Source organism: Lutra lutra, chromosome 12 (assembly GCF_902655055.1).
Source record: "Lutra lutra chromosome 12, mLutLut1.2, whole genome shotgun sequence".
Lineage (NCBI taxonomy): Eukaryota > Metazoa > Chordata > Mammalia > Carnivora > Mustelidae > Lutra > Lutra lutra.
The window spans coordinates 14,335,578-14,354,148 of NC_062289.1; the positions used below are offsets into that span (position 1 = coordinate 14,335,578).

Consider the following 18,571-nt stretch of genomic DNA (forward strand, 5'->3'; position numbering starts at 1 on the left):
GGTTGTAAAAATACAACTTAGTACTTTTTATAAAGCCATTAGCTAAACATTTTTGGTAGATGGGAAAGAACTTTAATAACCAAAATGAGATGCTATACTTCCATTTCCATACTCAGAAGTCAGTGCTTTCCTGAAGTCTCCCAAGTGCCAATCCATAAAATCAGGTCTTCTTAAATTTTTATACTTTCAATTTACAATAAAACTTAAAGGCCCTTAGGTAAAAGGCACCTATGTATGTACTATTTATCTGCTTCTAGATATGAGACACTACCTAGTTTCCTAGGACCAGTCTAGTTCCAGAGCACCTCCTCCATTTTCTATAGCGATTTTCAGCCAGATAACCCTGATTATTTCCAATGGGAAAATTCAGGCTAAGTAAAGCGGTAGAAGAGAGGAAAGCGTTTAACCCTAGGAGAGTACCCTGCAACTATTTTAAGAGAAGATAAAACCACCTGTAGATGCTTTCAAAAAAGCACTTCTAGAGATGGTGTGACATTATTTGTTGTACCAACATCTCTTGCTTATTGTTCCTTAGGCACTACTTTAAGTCCTTTATATTTGATTTTACATACTCCCAAATTATTTGTTACATTTTTCTTTTTTTATATTGCTCCAAATTCTTTCAGAAAGTAGTATGTAGTATATAAAGAAATTTAACTAACTGCCCTGAAAGAATTATAACAAAAAAGAAAGTTCCATTTTCACATCAATTAGTATTCGAGGTTTGCTTATTCTCTTAATAAGATTAATTTTTTTTCCTTGGGGGTAATACTGATACGCTACTTGAGAGTTAAATCTGAGGCTAGGAACATAGGTCTAAATTGGATTCAGAGATACAGACTGTATATAGAGGGATTAATAATCTCTTCCTACATGAACAGCTAACATTCAGAGCTAACTGAATAATTCTTAAAGCTGTCAGTTTCTAAACTATGTAAATATTCTTCACTAATTTATCATCAGAATTAATAACTGAACAGATAATACCAACTACTAGGCATTCCAAACATCAATCCTTTTTAAAAAATACAAATTTTAGGAAGCATCTGTCAAAAAAAAATCTCACGCTTTATTCTTCTCTCTGAGGACAGCCCAAGGTGGAGTTTTGTAGATCACTCAAACCAAATCACTAAGGCAGGACTGAACTGAACTGAGATAAGAATTATCCATATATCCCAAATCAACCAAGTTAAAAAAAAAAAAAAGAGGGAGGCTGTACATTTTCCCTTCTAACATTTTTCAATTCTTAGGAACTAGAAAAATACATAGGGACATAAGATCCATAAAGAAATGAGTTCTTAGGCCAATGGTGCTATAACTAGACTTCTTAAGACAGATGAGTGAAAACTATCAACAGAGGCTAGAACTCCCCATTCAAGCACGTAGTTTCATTTTAAAAATGTTTATGCATACCACACATTCTCTTCCACTATATTTGTTTTAATTTTAAAAGTTTTAAATAACTAATTATGACGTAGAGGCCCTTTATTTTATAATTTTCAGTATCTTGAATATACCACTTCAAACCTATAAGGGTACAAGTACTCAGTTTGAGAAACTCAACCTTAGGTCAGTTTAATTACAAAGAAGCAGATATTTATAATCAAATTAGCAAAGATTAATCTCACCACAATCTCACAAGAAAGAGATTAGATGTGACACAGCTGTAAAACCAAGAAACAATTTTCCTTTTCACGTGTACTTTCACATGTACTTGCTAGTTTACAATGTGCATATAACAAATATAGTATTTTTCCTGAGTGAAGAGATTCAATTGTTTTTAAAAGTAATAACAATGAACCTACCAATGTTTTCTTCAGACAGTCTTAAAATCTCCTGGAACTGAGGTTTTACCTAAGCAACCCAAAGAAGATACAAAATTTTAGATCCAATGTATCAACTGATGATTAAATTAAGTAAAATGTTTACTACTATTGCTACTATTTATTTGCTTTGCTTTATAGACTATTAGAGTGGTAAGAAATATAACAATTTCTAAGAGGCTTAGAATAAAATAAAAGGCAAGTTACTGAAAACAACACCTTTAGAGAAAAAGTATTTTCAAAATCAATTCAAGTCAGTAAGTTTTTCTCAAGGGCCTTTGGTTTCCTTCACTAAATTAAGATAATTTCCAAGATGATTTTCAGTGCTTGAAGTAGATACCTCCTAAAACTGAACTTGATGGTAGAAAGGTTATTTAGGTAAATATTACTATATGACTAGATTTATTTTTTAAACATTTGCTTATTTAAAAGGAATGAAAAGGAAATTCCATTCATTTAATGTATTCAATAAGTAATATATTCATCACTTAATATCAATCTGCTTAGATTTTAACTTCCTTAAAATATAAATTTAAACATCAAATACAGAATTTAATTATAATTTTTAAGTTAGAGTAAATGCTTATTTCAGTTTTTTTATTAACATTATCACAAATTTCAGATTTCAGGCCACTGAAGCCAACCACTTAACTGCTAAATGCTAAAGCAGACTCCTACTTACTTCTTTTTCTTCTCTCCTTTTTAAAATAATAGCCACTTCTTTCAGAGTTGTCAAACAATTTGCTTACCAATGTAGACAACCATAAGATCAAATTATATTTAACAATTAGATGTTAGTGAAAAACGTAAGATGATCCTGTTTCTTCTACAGTGGCATCAAGGTCTGCTTTTTGCCCTCCTATCAGCAGGTCAGCATAATAACTTACATATTCAACTTAAGCTGAGGTGAAGCCTCCATTAAAAGATTAATCTAGAGAATCATAGAACAAAGACACTGAAGTGATTTTTCATTTCACACACGGAAGTGACTTGATTTCACACAGGCCCAGACAACTTAATTATTTATTATGGGTCACAAACATAATAATGTTATAACCCATTTTCTGAATTTCGCCCAGTCTGCTATACCAAACTACTTTACTTTAAATATTTCAGGAACTACAGAGTAAAGTAACTGTTAGTAGTAAAGAGCTGCACAAAATTCTTACCTTTTAAACATCTTGTTTAGCATTTGATTATAGCAATTGTATCTTTCAATGTTTTTATCAGGTCTCTAAAGAACTGGCTTAATAATATTCCAGCACGACAAACGGATTAAAGAGGAAATTGGGATCTACGGGCATTCCGGTTTTAATTGTCTAAAACTATAAAATAACCTGGATGTGCAAACGTGACAAACAGTACTGCTGGCAGTGACTGAAAGATGCAGCCTTAATCTCAAGTGTCCCTGCTATTCTAAGAGCTGGATCCTTGCGGCGAGTTCTCTGTATAAGCTACTTTGGTTCCACCATCGCCTGGAGTTTTGACCAAAGTGTGCTGAGCAAACAGCCACCCCCTGAATCTGGGGTAGATGGTAAAACAGGAGGAGCACATAGAAGAATTGCAGTTGAGTTCCCTAACTGATACCTATGCTGGAAATCTTCAAGATATCTACAGTGAGTAGATCTTATATCCAAATCTGGATACAAACTAAGTTTAGGCTAAATCATCTGAAAACCAGTAAAGATGAGAACACTAAATCATCTGAGAGTAAAGATGAGAATACTAACTCATCTGAAAACAGGTAAAGATGAGAATACTACTGACTAGAATTTTCTTTTACTATTGTGTTTTTCTAAGATATTAAAAGATAATTAGGCTAAAGGAAGGGGGCTCATGCTTTTATTTACTCTGTTACAGCATTAATTAACACATTACATTTCTGTATCTCTTGCACATAAGAAAACATGGAATACAAGTTTTTACCTTAGTGTTTGTAAAAATTTTGCCAAATGTCCGGCAAAGGCGCCAGAAAAATCTGGAGAATTCATGGACACAGGCAGTTGAAGTAACATTAATTTTGCCAACTATTTCTATAAGTTGTGGCAACCTAAATGTGAAAGGAAAGAAAAATAGGCAGGGGATACATATAAATTTCTGTTTCCTTGCTAATTTCTGAAACAAGCAAATCTAACAACCTCTTGTTTTACTTTTGTTTTCTTTTTTTTTCTATGCCCAGCATGGAGCCCAACATGGGGCTTGAACTCACAGCCCTGAGATCAAGACCTAACTGAGCCACCCAGGCACCTACTGATTTGCTTTTCATAGTCAGCAAACTTGCAAATCAAAGGAGTAGTCTGAGATGCTTTGGAAGGTTTTAAGCTTATATTCTGTTCTATAAACTGCTTCTATATTTTTACTGCTTGCCATAAAATGGTAGCATTCTAACTATGAAGTTGAGACATAAACTACTGGATTTGATGCTTCACATAAGAGCTTGGCTAATGTGGCATCCATTTTAGCTTCAACAATGAGAAAGTGGATGTAGTTTAAAATCCATCACGACTATTGGACAACAACAAGGCAGCAGATAGGTCATTCTGACTAGTTCAGCAGCACCATTTGCATAGAAAATAACTACATATCCAGTAGTATAAATCTCCTCTCCGAAAGAAGTTTACCACAGATAATGCCAATTATGTTGTTATATTTTTTATATTTTGTCCCTCAGTGCCAAGGCTAAACACAGTGAGCTATCTTCCATTCAACTCACAGAGGTGTATGAAATGAAAAGGGAGGCAGTAACTTACAACTGATTGACAACCCATAGTAAAGTCTCCCAGCCTGTTGTCCCCTCGTGTTCCAGCTGGTAATCATAAAGTTGCAGTAGCACTGCCAATTGCTCACGACTTCCGATTATTGTAGATACATCTTGAAGAGGCGACATAGGCCGAGGGAACCTAGTCACTAGAAATAATAGAAGCAAAATAAATCATGTGAAAATGGCCATTTGTGAAATTAACTGTTCTGTCCAAAGGAAACTAAGATTCTGCCTCCTGATATTTAATTACCTTATTATGAACTTCATCTTTTTTTGTTTATTTTATTTTTATTTTTTTAATAATTTATTTTTATTTTTTTTATAAACATATAATGTATTATTAGCCCCAGGGGTAGCTGTCTGTGAACTGCCAGGTTTACACACTTCACAGCACTCACCATAGCACATACCCTCCCCAATGTCCATAAAAACTTTACCTTTTTTAAGAAAAAAAAAAACAAAAAACAAACAAAAAAAAACAAATTCTTGTCACATGTGAATGAATTAAACAAATCTCAAAAATTAAGATTTTATGAAACTAAATAGTTAATAAGCAAATACTGTAATGACAAAGTTTGCTAATGAAGAGTAAAATTTAATTTAGGTTAAATTAAAATTGGCCCAAAGATGTCAGACAAAATACATATTTGAATTCAATTAAAAAAAACAGAAATACTTGTTAAACCTACCAGATTGTTTATAACTATGAAATAGTAAATATGACAAATATGATTCCTTCAGGCAGTAAGCAACTAATAGATTAATACTGGGGAAATAATGAATACCAGAGGATAGTGACATAAAATACATTAAAGCTTGAGCCGAACAGGTTTCTTACATATTTAATCTCTAATATTAAATACTTAATTTAAAAAATTTCCAAAGTTTGAGAAATATTAGCTTAATATAAAGTATAAAAACCAGTGACCAGAAAGATAAGGCAAAATATACTATAAATATTATAACCAGAGAGGGTCCCAAGAATATATGTTAAAAATTTGGGGGAAAACTGAAGAACTTATAAAATTATGTAAATAAAACATGAAGATATAACCAACATATTTTAAATTTACAAACATATCAATAAAATTTATGATCTTACAGATCCTAATAGATCCCAAATTATTAAGAGAACACTTTTTGATGGCTATTAAATGAATAATGCATGCCAACACCTCATTCACTGTTAGTCAGAAACTCCTGTATAGTGACTAATACCCTAAAAAGACACAAATATACAGAATTGTCTCAAACATATTAATGGCTTAATAATTATTATTAAACTTAAGAAAACATGAAATACACATAATTTTCAAAAAGGCTCAAAGACAAAATTAAGATGTTATTATCTTTTTATGCTGCCCAAGGCTTTTAACAATGTGTTACGGACAGATCAGATAAAAGTCATCCCTTGCTAGCCAGACTCTCCTATTTGGTCCCCCACCCCGAAGATTTTATTTATTTATTTGACACAGAGAGAGAGATCACAAGCAGGCAGAGCACCAGGCGGGGGTGGGGTGGAAGCAGGCTCCCCACTGAGCAGAGAGCCCGATGTGGGGCTCGATCCCAGGACCCCGAGATCATGACCTGAGCTGAAGGCAGAGGCTTAACCCACTGAGCTACCCAGGTGCCCCTGGACTCTCCTATTTGTTATCATAATATATCAACCAACAAATAAATGAGTTTGGGTAATATGGTATTTCTCACTATCTGGAATTTCTGCCAGAATTCTCACTGTATCTCAACCCATGAGTCATACAAATATGAATTGTGAGGGATATTTGTATTTCATATAGAAATATATCATGTCAAAGCATATCTGATATAATTTCAAACAGGATTATATCATATTTGGAACAATCTGCTATACTATGATAGAATTAATGTTATTTCTTCAAAAACACTAACAAATTATTGAAAAAGAATCAAACAGTTTATTTATTTATTTATTTGACGCAGAGAGAAAGAGAGAGAGCACAGGTAGGCAGAGAGGTAGGCAGAGGAGTAGACAGAGGGAGAGGGAGAAGCAGGCTCCCCGCCGAGCAGGGAGCCTGTTGCGGTTGCGGGGCTCGATCCCAAGACCCTGGAATCATGACCGGAGCCAAAGGCAGACTCTTAACCACTGAGCTACCCAGGTGCCCCTAATCGAACAGTTTAAAGTAAAATAGATACATCAAAATTAATTATAGGGAAAGTGAGGTCTAAAAAGATTTAAAGGTAGGTCCAGTAGAAGCAAAATAATGTCAAGAAATAAGCAATTACTTGAATAACTCAGTTATTATAGGTAAGTAATCAGAATGGTTCAAGAGTCTCAAAACAGGATTCTGGTTTTTTTTTTTTTAATTTTTTATTTTTAAAGATTTTATTTATTTATCTGACAGAGAGAGATCACAAGTAGGCAGAGAGGCAGGTGGAGAGAGAGAGAAAGGGAAGCAGGCCCCCAGCTGAGCAGAGAGACCGATGCGGGACTCCATCCCAGGACCCTGAGATCATGACCTAAGCCAAAGGCAGAGGCTTAACCCACTGAGCCATCCAGGTGCCCAACATGATTCTGTTTAAGAGGACTTTTTAAAATATGAGCATCTAGGGGGCGCCTGGGTGGCTCAGTGGGTTAAGCCGCTGCCTTCAGCTCAGGTCATGATCTCAGGGTCCTGGGATCGAGCCCCGCATCGGGCTCTCTGCTCAGCAGGAAGCCTGCTTCCTCCTCTCTCTCTGCCTGCCTCTCTGCCTGCTTGTGATCTCTCTCTGTCAAATAAATAAATAAAATCTTTAAAAAAAAAAAAATATGAGCATCTAACTTATAACAATATAGAAAGGTCCCTAGAATGGCATTTTAATTGGCTGGCAAAATACCAGCATTTTATTGTCAATAAAATAACCACAATTATCCAGCAACCTAACAGTTGTTAGAACTCTTTAATATGTTTTCCTCTCACGAGAATACAAGTTCAATGATGGCAGAAAGTTGTGTCTATTTTATTCATGAATGATCCAAAGTGTTTAAAATAGTGCCCGACATAAAGATTAGCTAATGTTGTAGAGTAAACTGGTAAGAAAAATATTTGTGTGGGTTAAAAAGAAAAGATTATTTTTGGCCTGAAGACATAGTCACAAGAAAAGTTCACATAAATGATAGAAGAAATATATTCAGGATGTTAAAGCACTTGTTTGGACAATTTTCATCTACTCTCCAGCACCTGGCTGGCAAAAGGTAACATTCAAGAGTCATTTGTTAAATACATGAAGGAAAGGATGATAGCAAATGTTATAGGTTGAACTATGTATGTATCCCCCGACAACAAAAAAATTCCTATGAAGTTCTAATCCCTAGAATCTCAGAATATGACCTTATTTGGAAATAGTACTGTTGCAGATATAATTAGATAAGATAAAGTCATACTGGAGTCAGGTGGGCCTTTAGTCCAATATGACTGATCTTATAAAAGGGGAAAATTTGGACATAGAGACAGACACACACAGAGGAAGCATGGAGTGTGGAAATGAAAGCAGGGATCAGGGTGATGGCATCTATACGCAAAAGAATGACCAAGACTGCCAGCAAACCATCAGAAGCAAGGAGAGAGGCATGGACCAAATTTTTCCTCAGAGCCATCAGAAGGAACCAACCCTATTGACAAATTGATCTGAAACCTCTAGCTTTCAGAACAGCAAGACAATAAATTTCAGTTAGTGGTATTTTGTTATCGCAGCCTTAGCAAACCAATATGGCAAGACAGAAAAAGAAAGATGGAATTAGAAGTAGGAAAGCCCCTAGGCAGACAAGGAACCTTAATACATGAAGGGGTAGAACCCGAAGCAGACGGCTGTGAATGCTTTAGGAAGACCTTTCTTAAAAGTCTGAATTTTCCTTCTCCTCAATAATATTTTGAACTGTTAAATTAACTCTACTCCATCCATTCTCAATTTTTCCAGTAAAACATTCAATGATTCGTGTATTCTATGATTTGTGTATTCTTGGGACACAGCTTCATATCCCAAAGATTAAAGGTAGCCCACAGTTTACATGAAAACTACAATTCTTAAAAACATTAAGTGTCTGTTGATGTTCTCAGTGTTATTCTTTTGTCTATCAGAAGCCAGTCAGAGACATGGACAATTTCATAAATCTGAAGATGTTGCAAAGGGATCTCCTACAAAGTGACATTGATAGGTGGACACTGAGAGGAGACCGGCTTTTGCTATCAATGTCACAATTTCTGAAACTAAGATATATTCCTTCTTTGGAGAAAAAAAAAGAATCTGCTACAAATGCTTATATTCCTATCAAGGACAAGTAGAAAAGAGTAATTAAATTTACCTTCCCCTACTGAAAGTAAGATGAAACAATGAGGCAGAAAAAATTATAAAGAAAGTGGAAATGACAAGCTTCATAAAGTGGCACTAGTAACTGTTCAGTGATCTTTTCATTGATTCAGCTCTATTAATGAAAGAAAACTTACTTCGGCCACTGGAAAAAAGGTTATAAAAAGACTATAGGATTGGAACGAAAGTACAAATATTATAAAATAATACCATGAGGCTTTTCATAAAAGATGAAGCCACAGTTTAACTTAGCTATCATACAATCTATGACCACGAGATTCCACACATGTATTTTAATAATCAGGCTGTCATATAAAGTGATTTTTAGAAGTTTAAATAAAAACAATTCTTTGGGAAGCTAAGCTGCTAATGTTCTACATCTTCCTTTCATAATTTAAGTTCAGTACCTTCTATCTGTGGCACTTCACCATGAAGCTTGGCTTTGCTGGAGAAAGGTGCATTCTGTAGCACTAATGCAAAGAGAGATGGGATCAAGGACTGCAAAGCAGAAAGATACATGTGGAGCTTATGTTCATCCAGCCCGTGCTCTCCTTCCTGAAACATAAGGAGGTGGAAGCTAGTTTTAGTTTTCTGAAATTAGGTATTTATAATGCTCTTCCTCTCTGTGCTATGAATAAAACATTTAAAGATCTGTATGGTAGACTCATAGCATAGCACCTAACGGAGATGTCCATGAATCTTTTCTTAATTTCTTTTCTTTTTTTTCTTAATTTCTCTAAGTACATGAAAATGTGAAGAAGCACTAAGGCACTATAAAAGTAATATAATTTTTTATATTGAAAACTTTACGGTGGACATCATCATTTCCATTTGTATGAAACTTCTTTTATAGGGTTTTTTTTTCTTTTAAGAGGATCTTATCCTTTGAAATTTTGTAAGTCGGGATAAAGAAATTAGAGTGAGCCACATGAATCATTTTAAATGTTCAATGGTTAAACCAGCAGCAGTGCTTGCTATTTTCCTTTGACTTCCAATCTTTTACAGATTTGGTGTCGTCTATATTTGCCAGCACTGAAAGCATTTTAAAATAATTCAAAGCACAGATGAAATGTAGGAGAAAAAATTTCAAAAGGAAACAAAAGAAAGAGAAAACAGAAAGAAAAAAAGAGTAAAAGGATCGGTATGGAGCACAGAAACCAAATGTTAAAGTAGAAAATAGAATCATTAGAGACAAAAGTGTTTACTGCTATTCAAATCCACTTGCAATGTCATTACTATGCTGTAAAATAACCAACTGTGTCAAAAATACTGGAATCATGAGTTACATACCATCAACTTCTAAATTAGTTAATCTCTTCATGGAAGAATTACCTATGCTGAATACTACAGATATGTTTAACAGCAAAATGGAATTAACCATGTTATGAAATGGAAAAAGAAAAACAAAGGTATGGATAATTTTCAGGTAGAAGGAATGTAAACATTAAAAAAAGTGCTTTAAAAAATTTTCTAGGTTTCACAGAAAGATATACTTCAGTCTAGTTATCCATAGTTTTTTAATACCCATTTTTAAATTTACAGAAAAAAACAGCTCAATTTTTAAAATTAAATAAATATGTGTGGATACATATAAGACTGTCTATAGAGTAGTTACGAGGCAAGAGCCTTATAGATTCTTTAAAATCTAGGGGCAGAACGGTAAGAGTTTGGTATCAGTGACCCAAACCTGTCATTTAGCGGCTATAAGACCTTGGGCAGGCTCCCTCAATGCTCAGTTTCCACACCAAAACCAAAATAAAATTCAAAAAGTTGTAAGAATGAAATAATAATGTTTTATTTATAAGGTATTTACTCAAATGCACATAAGAGCCATTAAAGAAACGTTAGTTTTTCTTCTAGACCCTAAAAGGGACCTTTAGTATAAAAATTAAATCAAGAAGTTACTACCTTTTTTTCAACTTTTCTTCCTTTTTTTACTCAGTTAAAAAAAGTGTTTAATGAACTACTGCGGTGAGGGAAACACAGTTAAAGCATTTGACATCGTGTAAGAAAGCTTTAGAGACTAGTATTTGAGTCAGCTCTGCATTCCGGGAACTGGAGCTGATACATTACCCCAAATCTTTAAATCTTCAGAAGAGACAAGGCAGAGCTAGCTTTCTCAATAACGTACAAGTGAGTTCCACAAAGGTGCTACTTCATTTCCTTTTTCATCTGGCTTTTGCAAAGCAGAACTTCCTCAAATCTCTCTTGGCTCCACTCCAATAAGAATCTTTAACTGGTAAATTATCAGAATGTTCAGCCAAGTGGTACTTTCTGTCTTGCTCTCCAGCATTCTTTCAAGATGATTTAGAACACACCTTTTAATTTCTGTAAACTGTATACATAAAGAAAGCATTTACCCTGAGAAGTTTTTCTATCTTGTTCAGCAATGTAGGTATAAGATGAGACTGTAAATTTCCAAGTTCTGTAGTCCAGGCAGCGTAAGCCGGTAAAAATACTTGATGTGTTGCACTAACTACTCTTTCTGAGGGATCACCCAAGGCTGACAGCAACAATTCAAAACCCTGCCAAAAAGAAACAGGTAAAATTAAGATTTTTTTTTTTTTAAAGATTTTATTTATTTATTTGACAGACAGAGATCACAAGTAGGCAGAGAGGCAGGCAGAGAGAGGAAGGGAAGCAGGCTCCCTGCTAAGCAGAGAGCCCGACGCGGGGCTCGATCCCAGGACCCTGAGAAGATTTTTAAAAGAATAAACTTCCAAAAAAAAAGCTCCTCAATAAAAAAGCAGTAAGTATACACTGCAGTACATTTAGAAAACATTTAAGCAAGAAAGCAAGCCATCCATAATCCTATCATTCCTATTTTCTTGAAAGAAAATGTCACATATCCACTGATGTGGAAACCAAAGAGAAAAGGTGGTAAATATGGCATGCATGTTGCCAATGTCCTGCCACAAAACTATGGTGGAGATTGTTTTTTTTTTTTTTTTTTAAAGATTTTATTTATTTATTTGACAGAGAGAAGTCACAAGTAGGCAGAGAGGCAGGCAGAGAGAGAGGAGGAAGCAGGCTCCCTGCCGAGCAGAAAGCCCGATGTGGGGCTCAAACCCAGGACCTGGGATCATGACCTGAGCCGAAGGCTGCGGCTTAACCCACTGAGCCACCCAGGCGCCCCTATGGAGGAGATTGTAAATGAATCCTAGCACTCTTTCTTCTGAACTGAAGAAGTAAAACAAGGCAGCTGTAAGCTGACATACCTGCCATTCCTACTATGTATTATTGAGTAGCTGAATCTGGAATATTAACTTATTTGGAATTTTGTAACGGAATAAATGGGTTCATTCTGAAAAACATACCTGTTGATATTTGTCTGGATCATCAATGTATCCCATAATGATACCGAGGCTTTTGATCACAGCTTCTCTTACTAAATCTGCCTTATCTTCCATTAACATTTGTTGCAACATTGAGAGAACCAACGAGCTACGTATTTCTTTCTGAAAGCAAACAAAAACATGTTTTTACTATTTATTTTATGCTAGCAGCAGAAAAGCACAGAAAATAATAAGATGGACATCCACATATTCTACACCCAGATTAAATACATTCATATTTTGCTGGTTTTTTGTCTTCATTTTCCAAAGACCTAAGACATTACAGATACAGCTTGTCTGATTCTCTTCACCCTCTCCCTCTTCCTCCATCCTCCCTAAAGATAACATCTACCTTGAATTTGGTATCATCTTCCAACATGTTTTTCTATCTACTAAATATGTGCAAATCCTTCAAATCCTATAGCACATAGTAGCAGGCACTTTTGGCAAATGAACAAAGTCAACGCTGCATTAAATGGAAAATGACTCTGCTATTAATACCTGTCTTTAACTCAGAGAGGAACTCTCAGAGTTTTAATAACAGCAGAGATTACAAATATTTCTCCGTTAATCAAAAACATTTGTCTTGGGTAGGAGTGTGGAAACATTCTAAAATCCTGGTGTTCCTAATTTTGAAGAACTAAGAAAAAAACAAGATGATAAAATATGAGAGCAAACTTCAAAAATACTTCAAAGGGAACTGCATTGCTAATCTCAGATGCTACTCTTTAATGTCAACCACTGCTGTATCTTAATTTCACACAATTTTTTCTTTTGTTTGTTAAAGAATGTTTTAGCCCAGTGAATTCTGGAACACTGAAAAGAAATAAAATTAAAAAAAAAATGAATGTTTTAGTCTAATTAATGGCTGAAGATAAAATAAAGAGCTATCATTATATAAATTCTTGCCCTTACTTCCTTTCTCTGGACCATTATTACAGTTTGATCAGTTTACAAAATTCTTCAAATCTAAACTTGTTTAGGTCCTTTTCACATCTAATGGTTAGAATACAATAAAGACAGAGGATGTGACCATTTTCATAAATTTACAGTATAATTTTAGTATGCAGAGCAAGGTCTAACAGTCATCTTTAAATGACTTTTTTTTTTTTTAAAGATTTTATTTATTTATTTGACAGACAGAAATTACAAGTAGGCAGAGAGGCAGGCAGAGAGAGAAGGGGAGCAGGCTCCCCTTGAGAGCAGAGAGCCCGATGTGGCGCTCGATCCCAGGACCCTGAGATCGTGACCTGAGCCGAAGGCAAGGCTTTAACCCACTGAGCCACCCAGGTGCCCCTAAATGGCCTAGTTTTTGGTTTGACTTCCTAGAAACTAAAATATATGTAATTTTACCAAATTTTGGTCACATTTAGCTTGGTGAATATGTATTTTAGTACAGCCTTATTTACTTATCCTCTAGGATAAAAACTGCCCCCAAACTATCTTGGAGATCTTAAAAGGGCTTCTGGATTGGTATCAGCCTCGGCAGCAGGATGGAGATAAGTGAACTGCAGCTGGGTATTTGCTTCACATTGGTCTGGGCTGAGGTCAAGTGCGGCAGTTAGCTTCAGTATGCCATAGGGAACCCAAAGGCCAAGTCAGGAGGCGTTACTCCATTTAAGCCATGACCACGCTGAGATTTTACTGTTAGCAACTGTGGTGGGTTATAAGGCAAAGGAAGATCCATTGAGGAAACATTAAGTCTATTACTAATACTGCTTAACATTCTAATATCCGGGGCAGTGTAGAATAGCTTATTTATCCCGTTCATGCATGTGATGTTCATCTCTGCTTGGAACAGTAAATAAAAGGATGCTCAAAACTGACTCATGTATATCTATCTACATGATTTATCACAACACCAAGATACCAGTTTTCTCTTATGAGATGGGAAAATATTAAAAAAGATTTCATCATGTCCAGTTCCTGGAGAAGGTATGTGAAAATAGGAACTCCAGTGAACTGATGATAGGAGTATAAATCTGTGCAGTCTGGGTCGGAGCCAATTAACACTGTCAAAATAAAAGAATGCAAATGCTAAAAGAAGCAAAATGTGGAGGTATTGACAGAATTGAAATTTAAAAATACAAGTTACCCATACAAGAACCTACCAATAGTATCTACTGTCAGGGATACAGAATATTATTATATATAGTATGATTAATTTTGGGTAAGAAAAATTCAAATATAAAAATGCAAACTGGAATATGCATAAATTTTTATTTTCTCCAAGAACTGATGAAAAACTTTTAACAGTATATGGATATCTTTGGAGAGAATGACTAGGTAGGCCACAGAAGCAGTCTTTGATTTTCATTTTGTTCTTTTCTATACCATATGAAAACTTATTTTTAATAAAATAAAAAGAAATATTACTGGAAGTGAAACTATGGACTAGTCTTTTCTTCTTTATATTTTTCTGAATTAAAAAAATAAGAAATTTTACTTTTAAAAAAGACAACCAAGTCATCTTGGTTTCTCACTCTTCACCAAAGAATATGAGGTTAACAGTAAGTATGACATAAATGGCTCATGCATTATCATACAATTCCATTTTTTATATCATTTTTAAGAACAATCTTACAAAACTGACCATTTAAGGCAAGGGCCAACAAACTCTGTAAAAGGCCAGATGGTACGTGCTTTTGGCTTTGGGGGCTGTGAGGTCTCTGTTGCTACTACTCAACTCTGCTGTTACAGTGTGAAAGCAGACATAGACAATACATAAACAAATGGGTATGTGTTCTGATAAAATTTTATTTACAAAAACAGGCTATGGACTAGATTTGGTCTCCAGACTGTAGTTTGTCAAGTCCTCCTTTAAACTACAGTTGTTAAAATTAAAATAACGATGATGTCACCTCATTCCTCTACCTACTCTGGACTTATGGGAAGATATCTAAAAGAGCCTAACAGTCCAAAGGTTCTCATCTTTTTGGCGGAAGGATTCCTTTAGTCATTTAAAAATTAGTGAGCACTGCAAACTGCTTTATTTGGGTAGGTAATATCTACCGACATTTATCGTATTAGAAATTACACTAAGAAATTTAAAAACAACAGTAAAATCATTTAAGGTTAGCAACATATAAACATTTTAATGAAAATAACCTTATATGGGGCATCTGAGTGGCTCAGTGAGTTAAAGCCTCTGCGTTCGGCTCAGGTCACGATCCCTGGGTCCTGGAATAGAGCCCGGCATCAGGTTCTCTGCTCTGCAGGGAGCCTGCCTTCCCCCTCACCCAGCCTGCCTCTTTGCCTACTTGTGATCTCTGTCTGTCAAATAAATAAAAGATCTTTGAAAATAACTTTATAAGACAAAAAAATTGGTGAGAATGGTGCTTTATATTTTGCTGCAAATCACTTTAATGTCTGACTTAAAAGAAGACAGGTAGATTCTCTGCTCTGCATTCCACTGATATGATACATTGCTTCAGTTGAAGTTTTTAAGAAAATCTGGCCCCACAAAGACATGTAATTGAAAAAGGGAGCATTTTAATAGCCTTTCCTGATGAGAATATATATTTTAATTCTACACTAAAACTGGACAAGTGGTAGTTTCTTAAAGGTTAGATGCAATGTAGAATCTGAAACCATGATGTTGTTCCTTGCTAATAAACTCTAAATTCTGGCATATTAAATTCCACTAGTCAGGGCACCTGGGTGGCTCAGTCTGTTAAGTGTCTGCCTTTAGCTCAGGTCATGATCTCAGGGTCCTAGGATTGAACCCCACACTGGGCTCCCTGCTCAGCAGGGAGTCTGCTTCTCCCTCTTCCTCTGCCTGTGCACCTCCGCTTATTCCCTGCTCTCTGTCAAATAAATAAATGAAATCTTAAAAAAAAAATTCCACTAGTCTTTCTTGAACTTTGCCCCTCTTTTTACCCATGTGTGATTTTGAGCAGTATGCACTGGTCACTTGGGAAACATTGTACCACACACTCCCTCAGATGCTCTTCAATACTGACACTTTTTATTATAATCTCAAAAAATCACATTTGTTAATATCACCAGTCAGAAATGTATTTATATACTTAGAAGCTGTGGAGCCCATGGTGGCAGATAATAAGTTTTCCAAAATTCTTGTTCTCACTTCAAAGTTGCAATTTTATTATTGGCAATAAATACCATCTACTTTTTTTTTTTCCATAAAGTGACAAGCTCATTTCACTCATTTCCATAAAAAAGTCTGCTAAATACAAGAGCTTGTGTGTTAGTGGTTGCTCAAGTAAAATCAGCATCTCATAAAAAAAGGCAACTAGTTCAAATCACAACTCAAGCCTATTTGAAATGCTTTTCCTGAAATCGCCGTTATACCTCAGGATACAGCAAAAGGCATTGATATTAGTATTTTCTATTCTGTCACACAAAATATTAAAAAGACACATAATCAAGGGTCAAAATTTAGTAGAATTAATAATTTTATTGATTTCATCAAGGTTATTTTTAAGTGAAACTGGCTTCTTCTGAGTGCATGGCAGTGAAGCATACATTACATTATCAGTATATTTGGGGGTGACTGCCTTGATCAGTCCTAATGCACTGGCACTGTTGCCCATTACAGCTTTTGCACTGATCATGTAAATGTAAACACAGAGATAAAGATGAAAAATATTTTAATGTTATGAAAGTAATTTTCAACTCATGGACCTCTTTGAAAGTATCTCAAAGAACCTCCCAGGGTGCTCGAACCACAAACTTTGAGAACTTCTGATAACTTAATATATTTAAGACTCATGCAAAATGGTTAATATACCTGTCTGCAAAGCTACATTATATCAATATGAGCCTTATCTTTTTAGCTCATCTTCTTCCTTTATTAGGATAGCATGCCCTGGGATAATTTGAATTAAAATGAATAAGTCACTTGAAAAAAGGTTTCTCTATTACTAAACGGAAAAAAAGTTTTTAAGAAAAAATGACAATTCTTACGGGAAGGTAAGGTGCCAATGCTCCACAGGATTCTGCCACGAGCAGTCGTCTTTCTGGGTATTTGTGGTTAATCTAGAGTAAAAAATACACAAATCAAGCATGAACAACATAATCTCCTTTCCTCCAACAGGGAATTACTTCTCACAATAAATCCTGTTAAGAATGCGATAAAGCACCTTTTTTTTTTTTTTTCCCACTTCTGGGAATCCCTGTGTGCCTATAATTGAATCAGGAATAAGGGAATCAGAGAGAGCCTTAAAAATGAGGTCACAGGGGTTATCTGTTAAAGAAAAAAGGATAAAGCAAAGATGAAAACATGGCATGGCGTCTAGAGGTAGTGGGCTTACCTACAACTAGGCTTTCCTTAAGATGTCAGAAGCACCTTTCTCCATCCCTAGCAACATTAGTTTATTTTTAAATTTGAAAAACTCAGCTTCTGGATATTATAGATATGGCTTATAATATGTGCCAGGAGTGACTCATCAATTCTTTTTAACTAAGGGATTAGGAAGTAAGTTAATCAATGATTTAACCAGAGCCCTTGACTAGTAATATGATTTTGTTTTTAACATAAGCAGACTTCAATCCATTCCTGTTTGTATATGCAAGATGAAAGGGTTCTGCTGCTGTGATGGCTACACTGAACCATAACAAAAAATAACAAAAAAAAATGACACATACTGGGTTTTGTTCCCATATGTCTTCTTCATAGAATATAAATCTTTCCTTGACTGGAAAAGAAGTATATCTGTTCTCATATTCCCATATGAAAAGGTGACATAATTCATTAATGTATTGGATGCCTAAAATTAAGAAAAGAAATTACATAGCAATCTACTGGGCAACAAACAGGAGGTAGTCGGCTAGACAGATCCCCGATATCCATGTTTATTCAAGTAATAGAAAAGATGGTGGTAAAGATGTTTATAACTAATATCTGTAAAATAAATTTTCCAGAAATAGTAACTTCAAAGCAGAATGGTTTGAATGTCAAAGTATGTTATATGTAAACTTTCATTTTGCTTTTCTTTAGTCTAGCTCAATGAGTCTTAAAATTAAATGTACATACAAAAATCAACTTTATCTCTCTATACTGTAACAAATAGAAAATAAAATTAAGAAAATTCTATTTACAATAGTATCAAAAAGAATAAAATATTTAGGAACAAATTAAACAAAAAAAGTACAAAAATTATATTCTGAAAGCAACAAAACATTTTTGAAAGAAAATTGAAAAGAACTAAATAGATGGAAAGACATCCTAAATTCATGGGTTAGATGGCTCATTATTGTTAGCATGGTGAGATACTCTCCACACTGATCTATAGATAAAATGCAATCCTTATGAAAATTCCAGATGCCTTATATGCAGAAATGGTAAGTTCATCCTAAAATTCACATGG

At 34.8% G+C, this 18,571-nt stretch overlaps 1 protein-coding gene across 7 annotated transcripts in view; it reads right to left on the reverse strand.

Moving 5' to 3' along the window:
- Positions 1-18,571, reverse strand: part of RELCH (RAB11 binding and LisH domain, coiled-coil and HEAT repeat containing) — a 111,130-nt gene that overhangs the window by 33,815 nt on the left and 58,744 nt on the right. For all 7 annotated transcript variants that reach the window (XR_007121861.1, XM_047697108.1, XM_047697106.1 and 4 more), the window contains 7 exons: positions 17,169-17,240; positions 12,225-12,365; positions 11,268-11,432; positions 9,315-9,462; positions 4,574-4,730; positions 3,750-3,873; positions 1,806-1,854 (listed from right to left, as the gene is read on the reverse strand). Coding sequence is in view for 6 of the 7 variants with exons in the window: in XM_047697108.1 (XP_047553064.1) it covers positions 1,806-1,854; positions 3,750-3,873; positions 4,574-4,730; positions 9,315-9,462; positions 11,268-11,432; positions 12,225-12,365; positions 17,169-17,240 (856 nt within the window). In the remaining variant the exon portion in view is untranslated. The remainder of the gene's footprint in view (positions 1-1,805; positions 1,855-3,749; positions 3,874-4,573; positions 4,731-9,314; positions 9,463-11,267; positions 11,433-12,224; positions 12,366-17,168; positions 17,241-18,571) is intronic.